A 17,550-nucleotide genomic window follows, 5' to 3' on the forward strand; every position below is an offset into this window, starting at 1 on the left:
CCCCAAAACGTAAAAATTCGAGGGACGCACAATTTATTCACTTCTCACCCAGTAATTTTGATTCGCAACTTTCGGAGCTTGAAACAAAATGAATGTTAAAGAAATGTTTTCAAATTAAATATACCGGTCGAACTTTACAGTTATGACACGGAAATGGTTTTGGATTCTTCGACAGATGAATTCATTGTACATACAGTAACTAGAAAAATTCAGTAACACAAGTATCGTTGAAAAAACTGTTTGAATATTGTTGGAATTACGAAAAACGAGGTACGCGCAACCATTTTACCCTATTGTCGATCTTTTTTTGGTTCTTGCAACGCAAAATCATTTTGTTCGGTTTACTCTACTTTTTTAATTAAACAAGGCTTTGACATCAATTTATCGTTGCACAAGCGTTAAATTTTCTCAACAGTTACAAGAAAATATAGCAACGGTGATCCTAATGAGAAAGAATAGTAACGGATACTAGACTTTCTAGTAACAGCTAGAAAACTAATTTTCATTTTGTACCTAGAACTATATTTTGTCGATTGTGGTAAAAAATGAACATAGTTGAGGACCGAGCGGTAACCGGGACTAAAAATTTCTCTCAGTGTACTAATTGACGTTCTGGGAATGTACAAAATATTGAAATCCGTCAATTTCACAGAGGTACAATTCACCTACGACGATCCTCCGCCACCGTCGCCGAAATCATCAATGCGATCCGAGTGTCCCTCAAAATCCCCAAAGTCTCCGAGAGGCAGACGGTTCTGCTTGGAAAAAGACGACTCAAACTGGACTGACGAAGAGTCGACCCCTCCGGCTGATCTTTATCAACACCACTGTCAGCATAACAATCATCACAATCATCACAGTCATCACTACTCGGAACACCGGGCGTCGATCGCCTCCGCACCTCCGGCTTCGATGCGGAGTGGATCTATTTCGACGATTACAGGGGCGAGTTTGACATTTGTTGCTCATTTGTTATTTCAATTTGCATCGTACTGTTCTTATTGGATGTTCATATCGATTTTCAACTCGAATCCTAGTCCTTTCAGATTTTAAAATTTTCTTTTTTTGTGTTGATAATTATGAGGTCATCAAAATCAAATGTATCATGAAATCATCATATCAATCAAAATACTCACAATATATTGTGGATTTCGAGAAAATACTCGGAAGAACGGTTTCGATCTATTCGTTTGATTTTGCCTTATCACTTTCGAGAGGTTGATCAGTTAATCTTATCTCGTTGTTCCTAAATCTGCTTTCAGAATTATCTCATGGGGAGGCGATCGATACAGGATAACGAAATGGGCTCGGGATCCCAGAGGCCGAGTTTCCAGCACGACAGTCAGCAGATTTCGAGCAAGGCGGGAGTTGTGATTACTAGTTTTCGGAAGAGCCAACGAAGGTTGGTCGCATTGTCTCCTATCAGCTCTTTATCCTCTCGGGAATATTTTCTGAAGAATTTGAACCAAAAATAAGAGGATACATTATCGCAATCGTCATGTTTCCTCGGTAAATTCTAATGTCATTTGGTCCTTGTGAGGTGATCGGAAACACAGATTCGCTTTAAAAAAAAAATATCGCCGTTACCGCCGTAAAGAATTGCGATCGTTTGAGGAAAGCTTTGACCGAATATTGCGATTTTCGAGTATACCTTATGACGACAAAAACGTGACTAACGCTTTTGCTTTAGTAGAGCAGGCCGGATAAACACGAACACAATTAGGGACTGTCTGTTCAGTTACAAGATTTAACGCTGATATTTTGCTATGCAGTTTTAATTATCGAAACAGAATTTTGGAAGTTAATACGTCTAAATCTGAGTAAAGTTGAACGAAGAACACCGCGAAGATGAATGTTTTAGATCTGCGCTTGTTTGTTGAAAGTGAAAATTTTTCAGGAACGTTACAAGGCGGGTTTTATTCGTGAACTTAAACAGTGCTGAAATGTATAATAGTTCAGTTTTTGAATATATGTTCCTTTTTTTGCGCGACATTTGTTAAACTGCCATCAGTAAATTCTAAATATTCCATTTTATTTACTAGGATAATTCGAAAACTATAACGTGCAGCATAAAAAAAAAAAATACCACGCAGGAGTTTTGAAATCGTGATCGTGCCTACTCGACTTATACTGCTTGAAAATAGACCGCAGTTTACAAAGTGACTATTCGCATTACAATACATATAACATACATCCATACGCGGTGGAATAAAAGAAAATTTTGCCAGTTTTTAACTCGCTACTAAATGTTGAATGTCGTAAAGAGTTGACCCACCTGTCGAGCATGGATGATTTGTGTCCGTTGTTTAAAATTCTATACTACCTATCATTATATATCTCTACACTGCCGTCTTTATATATTCGCATATTATTATATACTGTATTATTATTACGATAACGATTATTATCACTACTATTATTGTTATACTGTTACATACACGTACAGAATCACCATCGTAGCTTTTTGTTGGCTTATTTACGAGTTCTTGCGTTTTCTCTGTGGCAGAAGATGTATGAGAAACCGTTATTCTTCCGAGGCTTAGTGCCTCAAGTGCATCACGCATATTGTGATATAAGTGTGCAAAATTTTGGTGAACGTGTGAATTATTTTTCTTCTTCTAAATTTATAACAACCAACCGCAATCCGGTAAATACTATTAACCGATACCGATATATACGAATGATTTTCGATGTTCTTTACTATTAAACTGTATATTCGTGTGTTGTGTTTTGCGTCATTCATAGCATTGGACACGAACCTTTGTGGTAAGTAATCTCATTCGAAATGTCATTAATACTATTTTCATCTCGCACGTTTGTAACTCTGCATGATTACGGACCCTGGACTTCTTCTGCAGTATGTATTCAATGTCAAGATCGTTAAACCTACTCAACCACGCGTAAGCGTACAGCATCAACGAAGGTTGGATTCAATCGAACCGATAATTTTCTGCGGTAAAGATATTGAGTGAAAAAATGCACCTCTTAAGCGATACGATGAAGTCATTAGAAATTGATGGGTATTCGAGTTGTTTCCACGCCAAGGAAAAATTCATTCGACAAGACTCAAATCGATCAATCTCAGCTTCACGTTCTGAACCCTGATTCTACTTTTTTTTCATTCCCGTATAATTTTCCACTGAGCTGTACACTTGGCGCGTTCCGAAGATGATATCCTCAAAATAGCGAAGCATCTCTGCCTCATCGTCGCGATTTTTGCACGAGCTGAGAATGACGCCTGTCTGTATTATCGCATCGTCGTGATGGAGATAGACTAGAATTACGGAAACAGCATATGGGGAATACGATTAAGAAATTAGATATTTATGGGAACCTGAATCAATTGATGAAAATAACGAGAATGTCAGCATTTTTGAAAACGATCGCATATGTTTGATAGAAGAATTGATCGATGAAAATTGTAGAGATATAATCGTGAACTAAATTGTATACAAATAAATGGTACGTATGTGGTAGCGAACGTAGAGGATGCAACTTATGCTAGTATATAGATTAGGGTGGTTCTTACTCGCCCGATGATCTAATTTTTATGGTGCCAACCCCTTATTTGTTTCTAAATAAAAAAAAAAACAAAAATTTTGAGCAAAATATAAATGTCCTATGTAACTTCATTTTTACTATCCACTGTAACGACGCGAAGTTTTCAATTTAAAATAGACGTGATTTTTTATCCTCTGCTGTTATTATTTTACTAAAACATCTAATCTTTGACGAAATAAATTAATTTTATATGGAATTGACGAGGATTGATAGTACTTTCAACGGGAAAATACATAAAAATGCATTGGCCATTCTAAGACAATTTTATTATCCTTATTTTAATATTTTCCTTTGTTTTAATTGAGAATGGTGAGAAAAAAGCGAGATATCAGTCATATCTGACGCTTATTACGTATTCAGGTTATCCAGAAATATAATATGAAGAATTTTAGGTTTCAACGAAGTCACCAAAAAGATATTTAGGTAACAATCATCCGCTTTTAACGTGAAAAAAGTGAAATATTCAATTAAGCTGGGTAAAAATGCCTTAGGACGGACAATACATGTTTTCTTTTTTTCCCCCTTGAAAGTACCCTGTAAATTATACACAAAATTAATTTTTTTCGTCAAAGATTAAATGTTTCAGTAAAATAGTAACATTAGAACACATGAAAATCACGTGTACTTTCAATGGAAAACTTCCTGTAGTTACAGCGGATAGTAAAGATCAAGTTAGAACAATCGTATTCACTTCGTAATTTTCGTTTTTTTATTCAGAAACAAATGAGGGGCGGTATAATTGAAATTCCGACATCGGTCAAATGAGAACCACCCTAATATAGCTAGATTGATAAATAAATAGATAGTATCAGTATTTTGGGTGTTATTCGCAATGTAGGTTGATTTTTACTGAAAAACTTATTCGAAATATCCTGCGTTCGAATCTTCAAAACGGTTTTCTTTAATCGTTCACTTCCAAAAGTCCAGTTATATAAACTCCGGTGAAAGTTTCCTCCAACAAAAAAAAAAAAAAAGAAAATAATCCAGTACAAAATATCTGTTGGAGATTTAAAAAGGGAAACTTATAAATATACGATTGACATTCATTCTTTCTGAGATATTCAATAATTTTTTTACTTAGTTTAACAGTTTTGAATCATTTCGATAAACGTTAACCTGTGCGGAAAAAATATCAGATATCTCTGCTGGAATCTTTATTTCAACGTTTAGCAATTCTTTGATTTTTTCTGTCAGCATTTGACTTGCCGAAGAGTCTAACTTTGCAAGAATATTTTTTACGGACGATTTGCTTTCACCAAGTTTCAATTGAAATAAAAGAAACAAACTAGTTAATTCATTGTATAAAGAAAATTAACATTTCTTCAACATTTTGAAACACAGAGATTCACATCTTTCGTGCAGTTTTTTCGCATCCCCCAGGCTTCCAGTTTACAATTGTTTAATTTCAATCATTTTTTAATCTGCAGTTCTTGAGACCGAAACATCTTTAAACGTATCAAATTGGGTCAGAAGTTCGTTTTTAGTCAGTGATTAAAACGGACGCACGATGTGTCCAAGTGACATGATCAAGGTGACCCTGGTTCACTGGTCACTGAGGGTTTGAAACAAAGTAGCCTTTCGATAATAGCCTACTTTTGGGGCTGTAAAGTTGGTTACCGCTGATCTGGCTTATAATAAATTCCTTAATAACGAGGATCGGAAAAATAACAAGCTCGAAAACAACGAGCAGGCTAATATCGATGTATATGTATATATTATTATTATTATTATTATTATTGTTGAATAATTGATCCAAGGTCAAATAGTCTGGTTATTAGAATGATACGTTATAGAACCCGACCCATAAACGCTTGCGGTTTTAGTGTTACCATGCTTGCTTGGTCGCTGGGCTCGTTTATTGGATGAAGAATGACGATAAGCCTGGTACATCTTGGAAAGAATGAAGTAGCTACCTATATCGAATAAGTTGAAAGAACGAGCAAACGGAAGAAAAAGAGTAGATAAACAACTAATCGAACAAGTATATAAAATCGTCGAAAGATGAAGACCCCTCACCTCAACCGTATTAACTCACCCATCAATCAATGATCTTGCATAACAGGAGCAGCACTTCAACGGCGGCCGCGGCTTTCGCGATCGCTACTTCAGCATCAAGCAACCCACCTGATAAGGCGCCGGGACGCTGTAGCGTCGGTGACGTAAGCGTCAGAAGCGGGTCCTGCCGTGAGACGAATAGACGCAAGGAGTCCGTCATGTCGACGGCGGCGACGATGCGCGTCCTCAACGTTCTCAGGCACTGGGTCTCCAAGCACGCCCAGGACTTCGAGCTCGACCAGCGACTGAAGGACCTGACCATCGAGTTCCTCGACGACATTACTTACAGCCCAAACCTTCTGCCCGCCGAGCACAAGGCTGCCAGTCAACTACTCAGGCTCATCACCAAGGAGGAACCCGAGAGCAGCAAAGTCAATTTGGAGAAGCTGCTCGCACCACCGAAGGTGCGTGAATTTGGATGGATTAAGACGTGCCTGTTTCGTTCTGCGGCATGCTTTGCTGGGTCCTAAATATCTCACAAACAGCTCAAGCGAGTTACATCTAATTTAGTTCAGCATTCTTGGCTAGTTTATTCTCTCTACCACTATCCCCATTCCATTTAATGATTAGATTTTTTCGTTCATTTGAATAAAAATGTTGTACATTGGCTTGAAATCGAGAGGTCTGATTACAATCATGGATGGACTTATCTACAGAGAAAATGATGTTTCTTAGCCACTTGGCAGGTTTTTTTCCTCTTAATTTCTGCTTTCTGTTTTCAGAGACCAAGTGAAGACAGTATCGAGACCCTGTCGGCGCTGGAAATAGCCGAACAGATGACGTACCTGGACCATCAGATCTTTGTCGCGATTGCAAGCGAGTAAGCATCGAGTCAAAAGTACATTCGAAAAAACGAATAACCTGGTTCCTAATCAACGAAAAATCGTTGCAGGGAATTCTTGGGCCAGGCTTGGATGAAGACTGACAAAGCGACGCGGGCACCGCACATCATCCTGATGACCAGACGGTTCAACAAATTTTCCCAGCTCGTCGTGTCCGAGATCATTCGGCGGTCCAGCATGGCCTCCAGGGTTGCGGCCATCGAGAAATGGGCCACTGTTGCCGACATTAGCAGGGTCCTTCACAATTACAATGGAGTTCTTCAGATATGCGCAGCGTTCACCAACAGCAGTGTTTATAGGCTCAAAAAGACCTGGGAGAAGGTCTCAAAGATGGTAAGGCGAGAAAATTTCTGGTCACCGAGCAAAGCGAGCTTGAGACACCTTTTGATAACATTTTCAAATCCTGACTTTGAATGAACGATGCAACAAAATAACGATATGTTTGAATCGTACCGAGCTTGAACGAGTCTGTCTCAGTTCCGTCACGAATCACAACCATTGTTCAACGAATTTCTTCCATTGAATTTCCGTGAGCCCTGCACCAATTTTCAGACGAAGCAAACCATCGAGCGACTTCAGGCCATCGTCTCTTCGGATGGCCGGTTCAGAAACCTCCGAGACGCCTTGCATCGTTGCGATCCACCCTGCATCCCTTACTTGGGCCTTTACTTGACAGATCTGTCCTTCATCGAGGAGGGAACGCCGAACTTCACCGAAGACGGTCTTCTGAATTTCTCGAAGATGCGAATGGTGGGTAAACAGAGGTCAAATATCGGGCATTCCATGCCAACTTAACCAACGATTGAACTTTATGCCGTTGTTCTATTCTACGACAATGATATGAAGCGATGCACGGTATACTTTCTTGGGTTCCAATTCGTCGCTGTTTCTGATGTGAATTACAAATTGGTCGAATACTTTTTCGCAGATCGCTCACGTTATCCGCGAGATACGACACTTCCAGCAGACGCCGTACAAGATCGAGGTGATCACGAAGGTGACCGACTACCTGTTGGACCCATCTCTGCTCCTCGAAGAGGAGGACATGTATCGAATGTCCCTTGAGATCGAGCCCCGCACCTCGAGGCTCAGCAGCTCCACTTTCGTCGGGCTCCCATCGTCTCTAAGCCAGACCCCGCCAAAGAATTAATTCGGCTTCAACCAGCCCTCGGCATTCCATTTTCTACTTACCTCTCGTTATCACTATTATCTGCTAATTCGTCCTGCACTTTTATCCTAGATTCAACGTGTCGACGGTTCTCGAAGTGGGAGAATCAGGAGCCACGATAGAAACAAGATATATTACAATGTAAAATGTATTTTCTCAGGGCGTGATCGGTCGATGATCGGATCTGTTTTTTTTTTTTTTCTTTCTTTTTGTTTTTATTTTATCCATTGCTGCAGGTTACTCTTCAGTAATTTTTTTTTTTCAGCAGCTGAGAGTATCCTGATGAAAATTAGTTCAGTCAAATTCTCCGCAGGATATCTCGCAAAAGATTTATGAATTTCTCAACGGTATTATTAATCGAGTTATTCAGACAAGTATTTTCGCTTCTTCTGCCAATATTTGTGATAAAAATCTATAGTTTTTAATGTATTTTTTTTTCTGAATTCGTAACGAACGATTTGAGTGATTCAGAAATCTTGTGCGAGTTTCTCGTCGAAGCGTAATTTGGTCATAAAATTCTGAAAGTTTCCACCGTGATAAATAAATTGAATTTCTTTCGAGAAATAACCAAGTTCAGAATTTTTTTTAAGAGATGATCAAATGACGGGCAGTTCCACTTCGAGTGAGCGTACGACAATCATATACTAGATGTACATACATAGGTAAAGTAGGCACAATTTCTCGAGCATGATTTATAACCAGCTTGATCAGCCGTAAAATTAAACTTGGTTAAAACTGATCGGGAGATTCCCGTGAGACGTATTCTAACGCATTAAAATCAGGGCGTTGTTTTTCGTACAAAATAATTATTTTCCATAATTAATCGATTAATTGATTGTCTGTGATTTTCAATATACCTATACTTACATGCGTATAACTTTTACTCGCTATACATTATAATATAAGATACAAATAATAAACAATAAAAATTTGCCGCGATCACTCGCGGTGGGATCAAAGATTTGAGAAGAGTTATTACGGAGCAAAAGCAAAGGGAGCTACAGAAGACGCGGTTAGAATTCGTATTTTCAATTATGGTTAAAATTTATCGACGTGGGTATTCGCAGTAAATATGCCCGGTTTGTTCCAAGTAAACTTAAGTATAAATTGAAGGTAATCGTGTCAAGGGGATATCCAAAAATGCCTGATTATTATGTGGAGCACGTAAGATAATTCAAACGTTGAATTCGTAGCCATTAATTCAGGGGTAGAATTATAGAGACATTCTGCAAGGCGGAGAAATTTCACACTTTTTCCATCTATCATAGATATAGGGATTTTAATGTGAAAAAACAAAAACGTTATATGTAAAGACGACTTTAATTCTTAGTGTGAGTGTTGTTTAAACACTATTCCTAACAATTCGTATAATGTCGGATTGAAGAATACTACAAAGCGTAAATATTTTCATCGCTTATCACTCAAACTTTGTTTAACTTGTTCGAAATTCAAGATTACTCCGACAATTGACCCTATTTCCCATCATTTTTAGTCAGAACGAATGCTGGATTGAAAAAAACAAATCCAAAAAAAAAAAAAAAGAAAAACGGGAAACAGTATTGAAGTTTTTTTCCGAATTATAAGGGTTGTTTCGAACAAGAGGAGAATGGCTATACAACTGTTACAGTTGGTAGTGATTCGACTCAGTGTCTTGAAATCGTTAGGAAATTTTAGAGAAGATTGCCGATAGAAAAATGTGAGAATATTCTGGTACATACAAGTGACGAGATTGGCCAGTCACTGCAATAAGACAAACCTTTATTAATTCAATAATATTTCAAACAGTGGACGATTTTTGAACAAGGTTCGATAATGATTATTTTCAATCTTTGCCAAGCTTGAAAATAAGATTAAAAATGATGGAAAAAATGCAGGGAAAGCGTGGTCTGTGTTTTCGATCTCTGTAGAACAGTTGTTAAAATGTAAACTTTCGGATTCAAATAAATTGATCATTGTAATTGGAAGGAATTTCTCCGTCGCAGAGTGAGAGCAACTATTATAGGTGTGTAATATCTCGTGATTTAACATATTTTCGATCGATAGATATTCGAAAATTATCTGTAATGAATGATACACATTTACGTCGTATACACTATGAAAAAAAATTTGGGGGGGTTACCTCATATATGTGCATCAGAGGAAAGTCCTTTGTTTGGAGTCGGAAATTTTTTTATCAGTGACACAGCTCAAATTTATTGCAAATATGAAAAAATACACGTTTTATTTGCTTAAAGCAAATTTCAAAGAAGTGGTTTTGTTTGTGGAAATTGTGGAAAGAAAAAAATTTCAGTCGCAAATTGATTTTATTTTCGAATAAAAAATTTAAATTCTCACGATATTCTCATGGAATTTTTTTTCTACAGAAAGAAATGTTACTCATATCACAGTTATTTTTTTACGCTAGAATCAGTTTCTCCGATAGTGGATTGTTTTGCGTGAGTGAAAGTATCCAAACTTTTCTTCAATGCGTTTTCATCGACAGAAGATCCTGAAACTTTGGATGTGTTTTTTTAAAATTATTTGCAATCAGTTTGGGATGCTTCAAGTTGAAGTTTTTTTTGGACACAAGATTAACGACCACCCTAATATACATACCGTTATAGGATATGATATGAATTATATTGCGCGTCTTGATAATATATATCGTGTTTGAATAATTTACGTGGTTTGCGTGGAGTGTAGACATAAGCATATATGTAGATTAAGCAGAGTGATTTCCTAACTACTGCACGTATCGCAGTTTGGTAAAATTTAATGCGCACGTGCTACAATCCGAGAGCAGTTATTTGCCAGGGTGACCAACCGTTACAAATTCAAAGGACAGTTCGTCGCGACGTACGTAACCTTAAAAATTTTGACAATTGTCGGTTATCAGCATAATTACCAGCGAAAGCTGAAAAATTTTCGAGTTTACGCTTATGAAGGTTGGTCACCATGGCAAACAACTGCTCTCAGATTGCAGCGCATGCGTATTAGGCTATAGATGACGACGGAACATGCAGTCGTTAGGAATTTATTCTGTATCAAATTACTCAAAGTCGGAATATTTCCACTGGTTTTCAGTTAACAGTAGCTCAACTGACAGTATTATTACACGAGTTATATATACGAAGATATACGTATGAATATGCAGAGTTATTATCTAAGGACGGAATGATCCGTCGTCTGCTGTGGTTGAATTCGCATGCGCTACAATCTGAGTGCAGTTGTTTACCAGGGTGACCAACCGTCATAAATTTAGACAATAGTTCACCGCGATGTATGTAACCTCAAAAATTTTGACAACTGTCAGTATTGAACGCAACTGCCAGCGATAATTGTTAACATTTCTGAGATTATGTTCATGACTGTTGGTCGCCCTGGCAAATAACTGCTTTAGGATTGTAACGCATGTGCATTAAACTGTAGCAGATGACGGAACATTCTGTCGTTAGATATTCACTCTGTATATGGGTAATTCCATGCGAAATCGACCAACTTCCGATCCTCGTTATTTCCGATTGTGTTTAAAACTTTTTCTGTAATTTTCCTAACTCTGATACAGTACCCGGAATTGTTTCAGATTTTTTTATTCAACTGCTTAATTACTTACAAATATTTAAAGCAATTTTGACAAGGAACTTTTTTAAAATTCTTGAAACGTTCTCAGAAACTGTATTTTATATTTTAAACATTTCAAGACCGAGCTTGAATTCCCATTTCTCCCATTTTTTCCCATTTGTTTCTAACACTTTTAATCTTTTTGCTTAGCTGCAACACTGTTTGAACGGTCTGAAAATTTCCCAAAAAATTTTTGGAACTTTTATTTTTCACTTATTGTTAGAAATATTCTAGACATTTTTCAATATGGAGCGGTTTCTGTCTCTTTTTTGGCGCATTGAACTTTTCTCATCACCTTCATAATGAAACCAGTCTAGAAATGTTCTAACTGAAAAATAAAAGTTTTGAGAATTTCCAGAGAATTTTCAAACCGTTCAAACAACGTTTTAGTTGATCAAGAAATTGAATGTGCTAAAAAAAATTAACAAGGAATCAGTCCATCACGGGCCCAGTCTTGAGATATTTGGAAAGGAAAATACAGTTTTTGCAAATTTTTTGATAATTTTAAATAAGGTCCTTTTCAAAGTCACTCTCAGTACTTATAAACAATCAATCGGTTCATTAAAAAATCCGAAAAAATTCAAGGTATTGTTTCAGATTTGTGAAAATTGCTGAAACTATTTTGAACAAAATCAAAAATGATGAGGGTCAGATGTTGGTAGGGTTTCGCATTGAATTCCCTACATATACAGATACATATATAAAACAAATAGAAATATACATATATATATATATATATATATATATATATATATATATATATATATATATATATATATATATATATATATATACATGTATATATAAGTGTATATTTATCCGGAAATATATACGTAGTGTATGTATATATACATAACATACTGAAGTTATAACAATAAGACTAATCGAATAAAAAACAAAAAAAAAAACTAAAAAAAAAAGCGGAGATTGTGTTTGACAATCGATTATGTGTACGGCTTGACAAAGACGGCGTACACGTAGAAAAATCTCCTCACTCTAGTCACTCTTTCGCGAATGCTATTGCAGAAGAAAAAAAAAAGAATTAAGAATAAACGAAACAAAAACAACCATACACAAAAACACATATTGTATTAAAAAGAAGTAACGATCAAAAGAAATTAAGGAATTTGAAACCGTCATCGCGAAGCAAATATAGCTTCTACTAGAATTTATAATTGCATTATTCGCACCTGTTCAAATAATAATTGAAAACCGTATAATCTAGTTGGACTGCGATGACCGTTATTAAAACATATCAAATTTTGTCTGACAATTCGACACATATATAGATAAATAATATTTAAATTACTGACGGTGTGTAACATGTTTGAAAAAAAAAAGTATATTTATATATTATACATATATGGTATACATGGACATAAGTACGTTTTAATGTATATATTTACGAATGTCGTACCCATGCAGTTACGGCTAACATAACGTGTGTAAATGAAATTATATCTTAAGATGATAATATAAATTCCTAAATTCGCCACAAATCTTACATTATACATACATTATGCAAGCATAAATATCTATGTATATTTCATTGCTGGTATCGTCTGCTGTTTGTACATCTTATAATTAGTTTTCTTCAATTACGATGATCAATTTAACAGCTGATGAATCAGGAATATGTAAGATATTAGATACGGCTTTAGTACGGCCTGCCTTCATCTTGTCTTCGATCCTTCATGCAACAGCAAAGAATTGACGACAGTTGGCAGCAGTGATTATGAAACGGAGTGAAGAAATGACAACACAGTGATTACAATATCCTCGACGAGTTCTTTACGTTGGCACGGCAGAATCAGACTGCAGCGCCACCGCTTGTCGGTTACAGAACAGGTTTCAGGCTCAATATTTGTAAATGTAATGTACTCTATAACTGTCGAATCTAACCAAAAAATACAAAATTCGATTACACGTATGAAACAGAGAAAACATTTTAATAATCTAAGTCAAAAATAAAAAATTTGTAAGTCATGGGTTATGTTATGTTTACAATGATTCGGATAGTTTCGCGGCCGGCCGGCGGTGGCGCTGCGGACTGATTATGCATTGCCAACTTAACCGACTCGTAGAAATAATTAGACGTCTCAGAATCACTGCGGCCGAGTGTATCCGTAACGAATTCGCGTTCTTAGAGGTGAGGAGCTAGTTTACGTTCAAACGGCAGACAGATGGAATCTGTAATCACAGCTAGACGAAAGAGAAAACCAAAGAATATTTTCCTAAACTTGTCTTTTCTTAAATAAGAATGTAAAAAATAGAAAAAAAAAAAAAACACGACAAAGAAATACGTAATCAAATGAATTTGTACAATTGCGTAATACGTTATGCATCCAGCAGTAGGCCGTACTATATTTTACTGTCTAAAAATAACTGAGGAGATTTTTGAGATAGGTAATCGAAACTGTTGCGGGTCAATGGAATGGAGTTGGTGTACAATTTGAAAATATAAAAAGTTGATTTCACAATTTGTGCAAGAATTAGTGAACTCAATAGTAATTTGCAATTTTTAAAAGAGTTCACGCATAACAGAGATGAAAAATCAAAGCCTGTTTTCCGTCTTCATTCGATTGAATTTTATGAAAAGAATGTTTTCTGAATAACGAGAGAGAAAGAAAAAATGAAATGGACAACTGCAAATATAATTATACCGAAAGTTTAAGTACTGATAACTTTTCGGAAATCAAATTGAAACAAGGAGACAATGATCTAATTGCTCTGGAATTATTGCTCATCTGGCTTAGCAATTTAAATTTTGTTGATTGCAGTTTTTCTTTTTTTTACCAGTTGAAAGGATACAAGTTTAAATCAAGTTCTACATAATTGACTTGTGATCTTAGGTTTTGAATTTTAGCTAACACTAGAACTACCAGACCAATAAAAATGACTGCTTTTACAATTTCATTTCAAAATTCCTATTTCATGTTAGATTTTAACTCGGTAATTCTAGTGTTAAATAGATTATATCGAGGTAAAATCAATTTCCGCAAACGCCTCCAGGATACGTTAAGTCCTACCCGTGTGATTGAAAAAATTGTAAAAAGGTGAGAAGGAACAGGAAAAAATAAATAGTTAATACCAAGAAAAAAAAACACGTACACACGACAAACACAATCATAGACAGAAAATTATTCTTATTTGTACATATAAAATATATTATCGAATGATTATACGTATAGTATATATATATATATATATACGTATGTGTGTGCTGTAAAATGATTATTACTTATACATATGGTACACATATAGTATGTATAAATATGTATACATATATATATATATATACCGTTGTTGATCCTTTTCAGAGCACGCATTATACATATATACTTATAAAAACTATAACTAACTATTATAGTACATAAAAAAGAGAACAATTATTAACGTTACGCCCGTATAAAATGCTGTATTGTGGCATTTAGAGATTTTAGAATACGTAATTAGGAACTTCATCTTGCTGGTTACACTGTAGTGTTACATTATTTAATTTATTTTTTTTTTTTATAGGCAAAAAGAGAGGAACTTTTCTTAGATCAGAATATATTTGGTGCCTATTGAAATTCGGTTCGCAGGACGTGCAGAATCAAAGTAAAAAAAAAAAAACAAAAAACTTGGATCAGATTTACAGAAAATCACGGTACAATTACGGATAAACTGAATCGTATTACAAACTTGTGCAACAAAAACAATTTTTTTTTAATACATCGCGTCGCGTCGTTGGATCATTGACATTATAAGAATGTGTAAGTTAAGATATCGGGATATATTATTTTATTTAATTTCGATTTTCTAAGATTGATTTTCAAATATTGTAACGTGCACGAGAAACGGCTTTGATCATTAAAAACACGCGAGCCTAGTGATATAATCGTTTGTCGTATGTAAAAATTGAAGCGGAATGTGCAGTATGCAAATACATGAATATACAAGAACTGGCGCCGAGCGATTCGTAATCCTGCCAGACATCTGCAGCGTCGATCCGACGCCACTCGCATCGGTTTGCAAAAACGCGTTGTGGGAAATGATCCTGCTGGTCAATAAGTTTATTGCAAAATTCGTGAAGGAGACTTTCTTCCGACTTTCAAATTTTCTGTGTTTTTAAATTCATCGACTTTTGGGAAATTGACAGAAAAAATGTCGACGATTAAGCACGATAACTTCATCCGCGCGCGTAGGAAAAAAAACGCAAGGTTTTCAATTAAATTTACACTCATCAATAATTTTTAGCGGATTTGAAAAGCAGTAATTCCTATAGAAACTCCGTGAGCGTTAATGGGAATGGATTAGTCTACGATTACTTCATTAAGAATTGATTATGATGTTAAACTCGTTACTGAATTTATAGAAAAAAAAAATCAAATCACTTTGAACAAAAAAAAAAAAAAAACAAAAAAAACAATAATGAACGTTGGGTGTAACAAGTTGGAACGTTACGATTGGTGTAATTTCTTCGTCGTGAAAAATTTTCACAATGTAAGTTTAATCTCGTCAATATTGTCAATGACATGAATTTGTGAATCGAATTCAGCAGCTTCAAAAGCTTTTTCAATGGTACTCATTAAATTAGTTCGATCGCATATTTTAATCCTGCAATTTGCGATTTCTTATTCGGAGTCTTCTCCTTATCGTTAGTTTGTCTAACTTCATCTTCGTGTGACCTTGTAATTCGCGTCATACAAAATCCACCCTCATTTTCGCGGAGCTTATTGTCAACGCGGTAATGTACGTAAGGCAGTTACCGTTAACGAGTTATTTCACGGCTCGCAATATCCGTTTTATAGGTACGTGCCGCACTTTGGAAACACGTGGCTTTGGAAGTAAGCCAGTGGAACCATATCCGCAAAATTACCGAACCCCTAAAGTCGTGTTTTCGGGAGCGTGACTAACGTGAACGTCGATTTATCACATTGACATACTTAATTTTTCAACTTGTTTGCGGAAAGTGAGGTAATCATCGAACGATTCTGAAGAAATTTGCAAACTGAACATCTTTAATTATACGTTCTTAAGCACGAATTTTCGACGGTTCGCAACGAGCTCGAAATTTTACAAAATTTAAAGGCTCTCCGATTCAGCAGCCAAATCTCAGACCGCGGTTAAAGTTCACACACACACACACACACACACACACCTAATTACTGTTGAAATATAAAATTAAAACTAAGCGTTGTTGGGAAATCACCATTTTACGCTGTAATATTTAATATAACTATTACCGCTACACAAGTAAGATTATATGTGTATAAATGTCAGAAGAGAAGGAAGAAAAAAAAAAAAATTCATCTGTGCATGTGTCGGTTTTTTCATTATAGCCGTTAAAGAAAATAGATATCACAAATCATCAGCTGGTTGTGAATAAATGTTAATATAATAAAAATTGAAGGGAAAAACGGTAAGAAAAAAAAAAAAAAAAATATAAAAGAAAATTACGATCGAGAGGATAAAGAAATGTCTATATTATATTTACGAGGCAAATACGAATGCCGGTTGATTCTGGCACGCGGGGCGGTGAAAACTTTTGAAAATTTTGCCAAAAATGGGTAAAACATTTATTAAACACCAAACTTGTCTCGTATTGGTATTTCTATATGGAATATTTTGATGGGAATTTTTTCGCCTATGAACATACATAAAATTACGAACATACAAAAGTATTGAAAAGCATTTCTGATTCTCGGAATTATTTAAAAGTGATACGAAGTGATATAAAAATAAAAGAATAGAATATTTTTAATAAGATTTTAATTATTATTTTGAATAATCTCACGTGCCAGGCGCATATGTCGTGTCTTGTCCCATAAATACTTCCTCGGCATGCAATATTATAGCTATTATTGTTATCTATTTTGATTATCATTTCTATTGTAACGTGGTGTCATTATTATGCGAGGATGATATCGATCATCATCGTGCACCGTCTTTATAATTGAATAACATAGCTAAGTATAATGTGTACGATACCTAATGCCATTATTGCCCATATAATACGACCCATTGAATTTTCACCGTGCGCCCAGGTTATCGTGATTGTCATAATTATAATTATACAACGGTTACTTCATCGTTATGATTACATTACTGGACGATAAATATATACAATATATGTATAATACCACTGCTGACCTCGTCCGGAACAAATTAAAACTGAATAAACTAAGGGTCAAGGAATTGAAAATAGTTTGGTGATTTATTATATATACGAATATGAGACAGAGGGTTTTGAAAATCGTAATAAATGTTACACATGCTATACACACACACACACACACACATATATATATATATATATATATATATATATATATATATATA

At 35.5% G+C, this 17,550-nt stretch overlaps 1 protein-coding gene across 1 annotated transcript in view; it reads left to right on the forward strand.

Moving 5' to 3' along the window:
• The window catches only part of LOC107222865 (ras-specific guanine nucleotide-releasing factor 2-like), a 113,429-nt gene extending 96,265 nt beyond the window's left edge, over positions 1 to 17,164 (forward strand). Inside the window, exons 18-25 of the mRNA XM_015662387.2 lie at positions 653 to 945; positions 1,263 to 1,402; positions 2,746 to 2,766; positions 5,624 to 6,020; positions 6,339 to 6,436; positions 6,509 to 6,791; positions 7,011 to 7,208; positions 7,387 to 17,164. Coding sequence (XP_015517873.2) covers positions 653 to 945; positions 1,263 to 1,402; positions 2,746 to 2,766; positions 5,624 to 6,020; positions 6,339 to 6,436; positions 6,509 to 6,791; positions 7,011 to 7,208; positions 7,387 to 7,608 — 1,652 coding nt within the window. The 3' untranslated portion in view covers positions 7,609 to 17,164. The remainder of the gene's footprint in view (positions 1 to 652; positions 946 to 1,262; positions 1,403 to 2,745; positions 2,767 to 5,623; positions 6,021 to 6,338; positions 6,437 to 6,508; positions 6,792 to 7,010; positions 7,209 to 7,386) is intronic.
• The last annotated feature ends 386 nt before the right edge of the window (positions 17,165 to 17,550 follow it).

Source organism: Neodiprion lecontei, chromosome 3 (assembly GCF_021901455.1).
Source record: "Neodiprion lecontei isolate iyNeoLeco1 chromosome 3, iyNeoLeco1.1, whole genome shotgun sequence".
Lineage (NCBI taxonomy): Eukaryota > Metazoa > Arthropoda > Insecta > Hymenoptera > Diprionidae > Neodiprion > Neodiprion lecontei.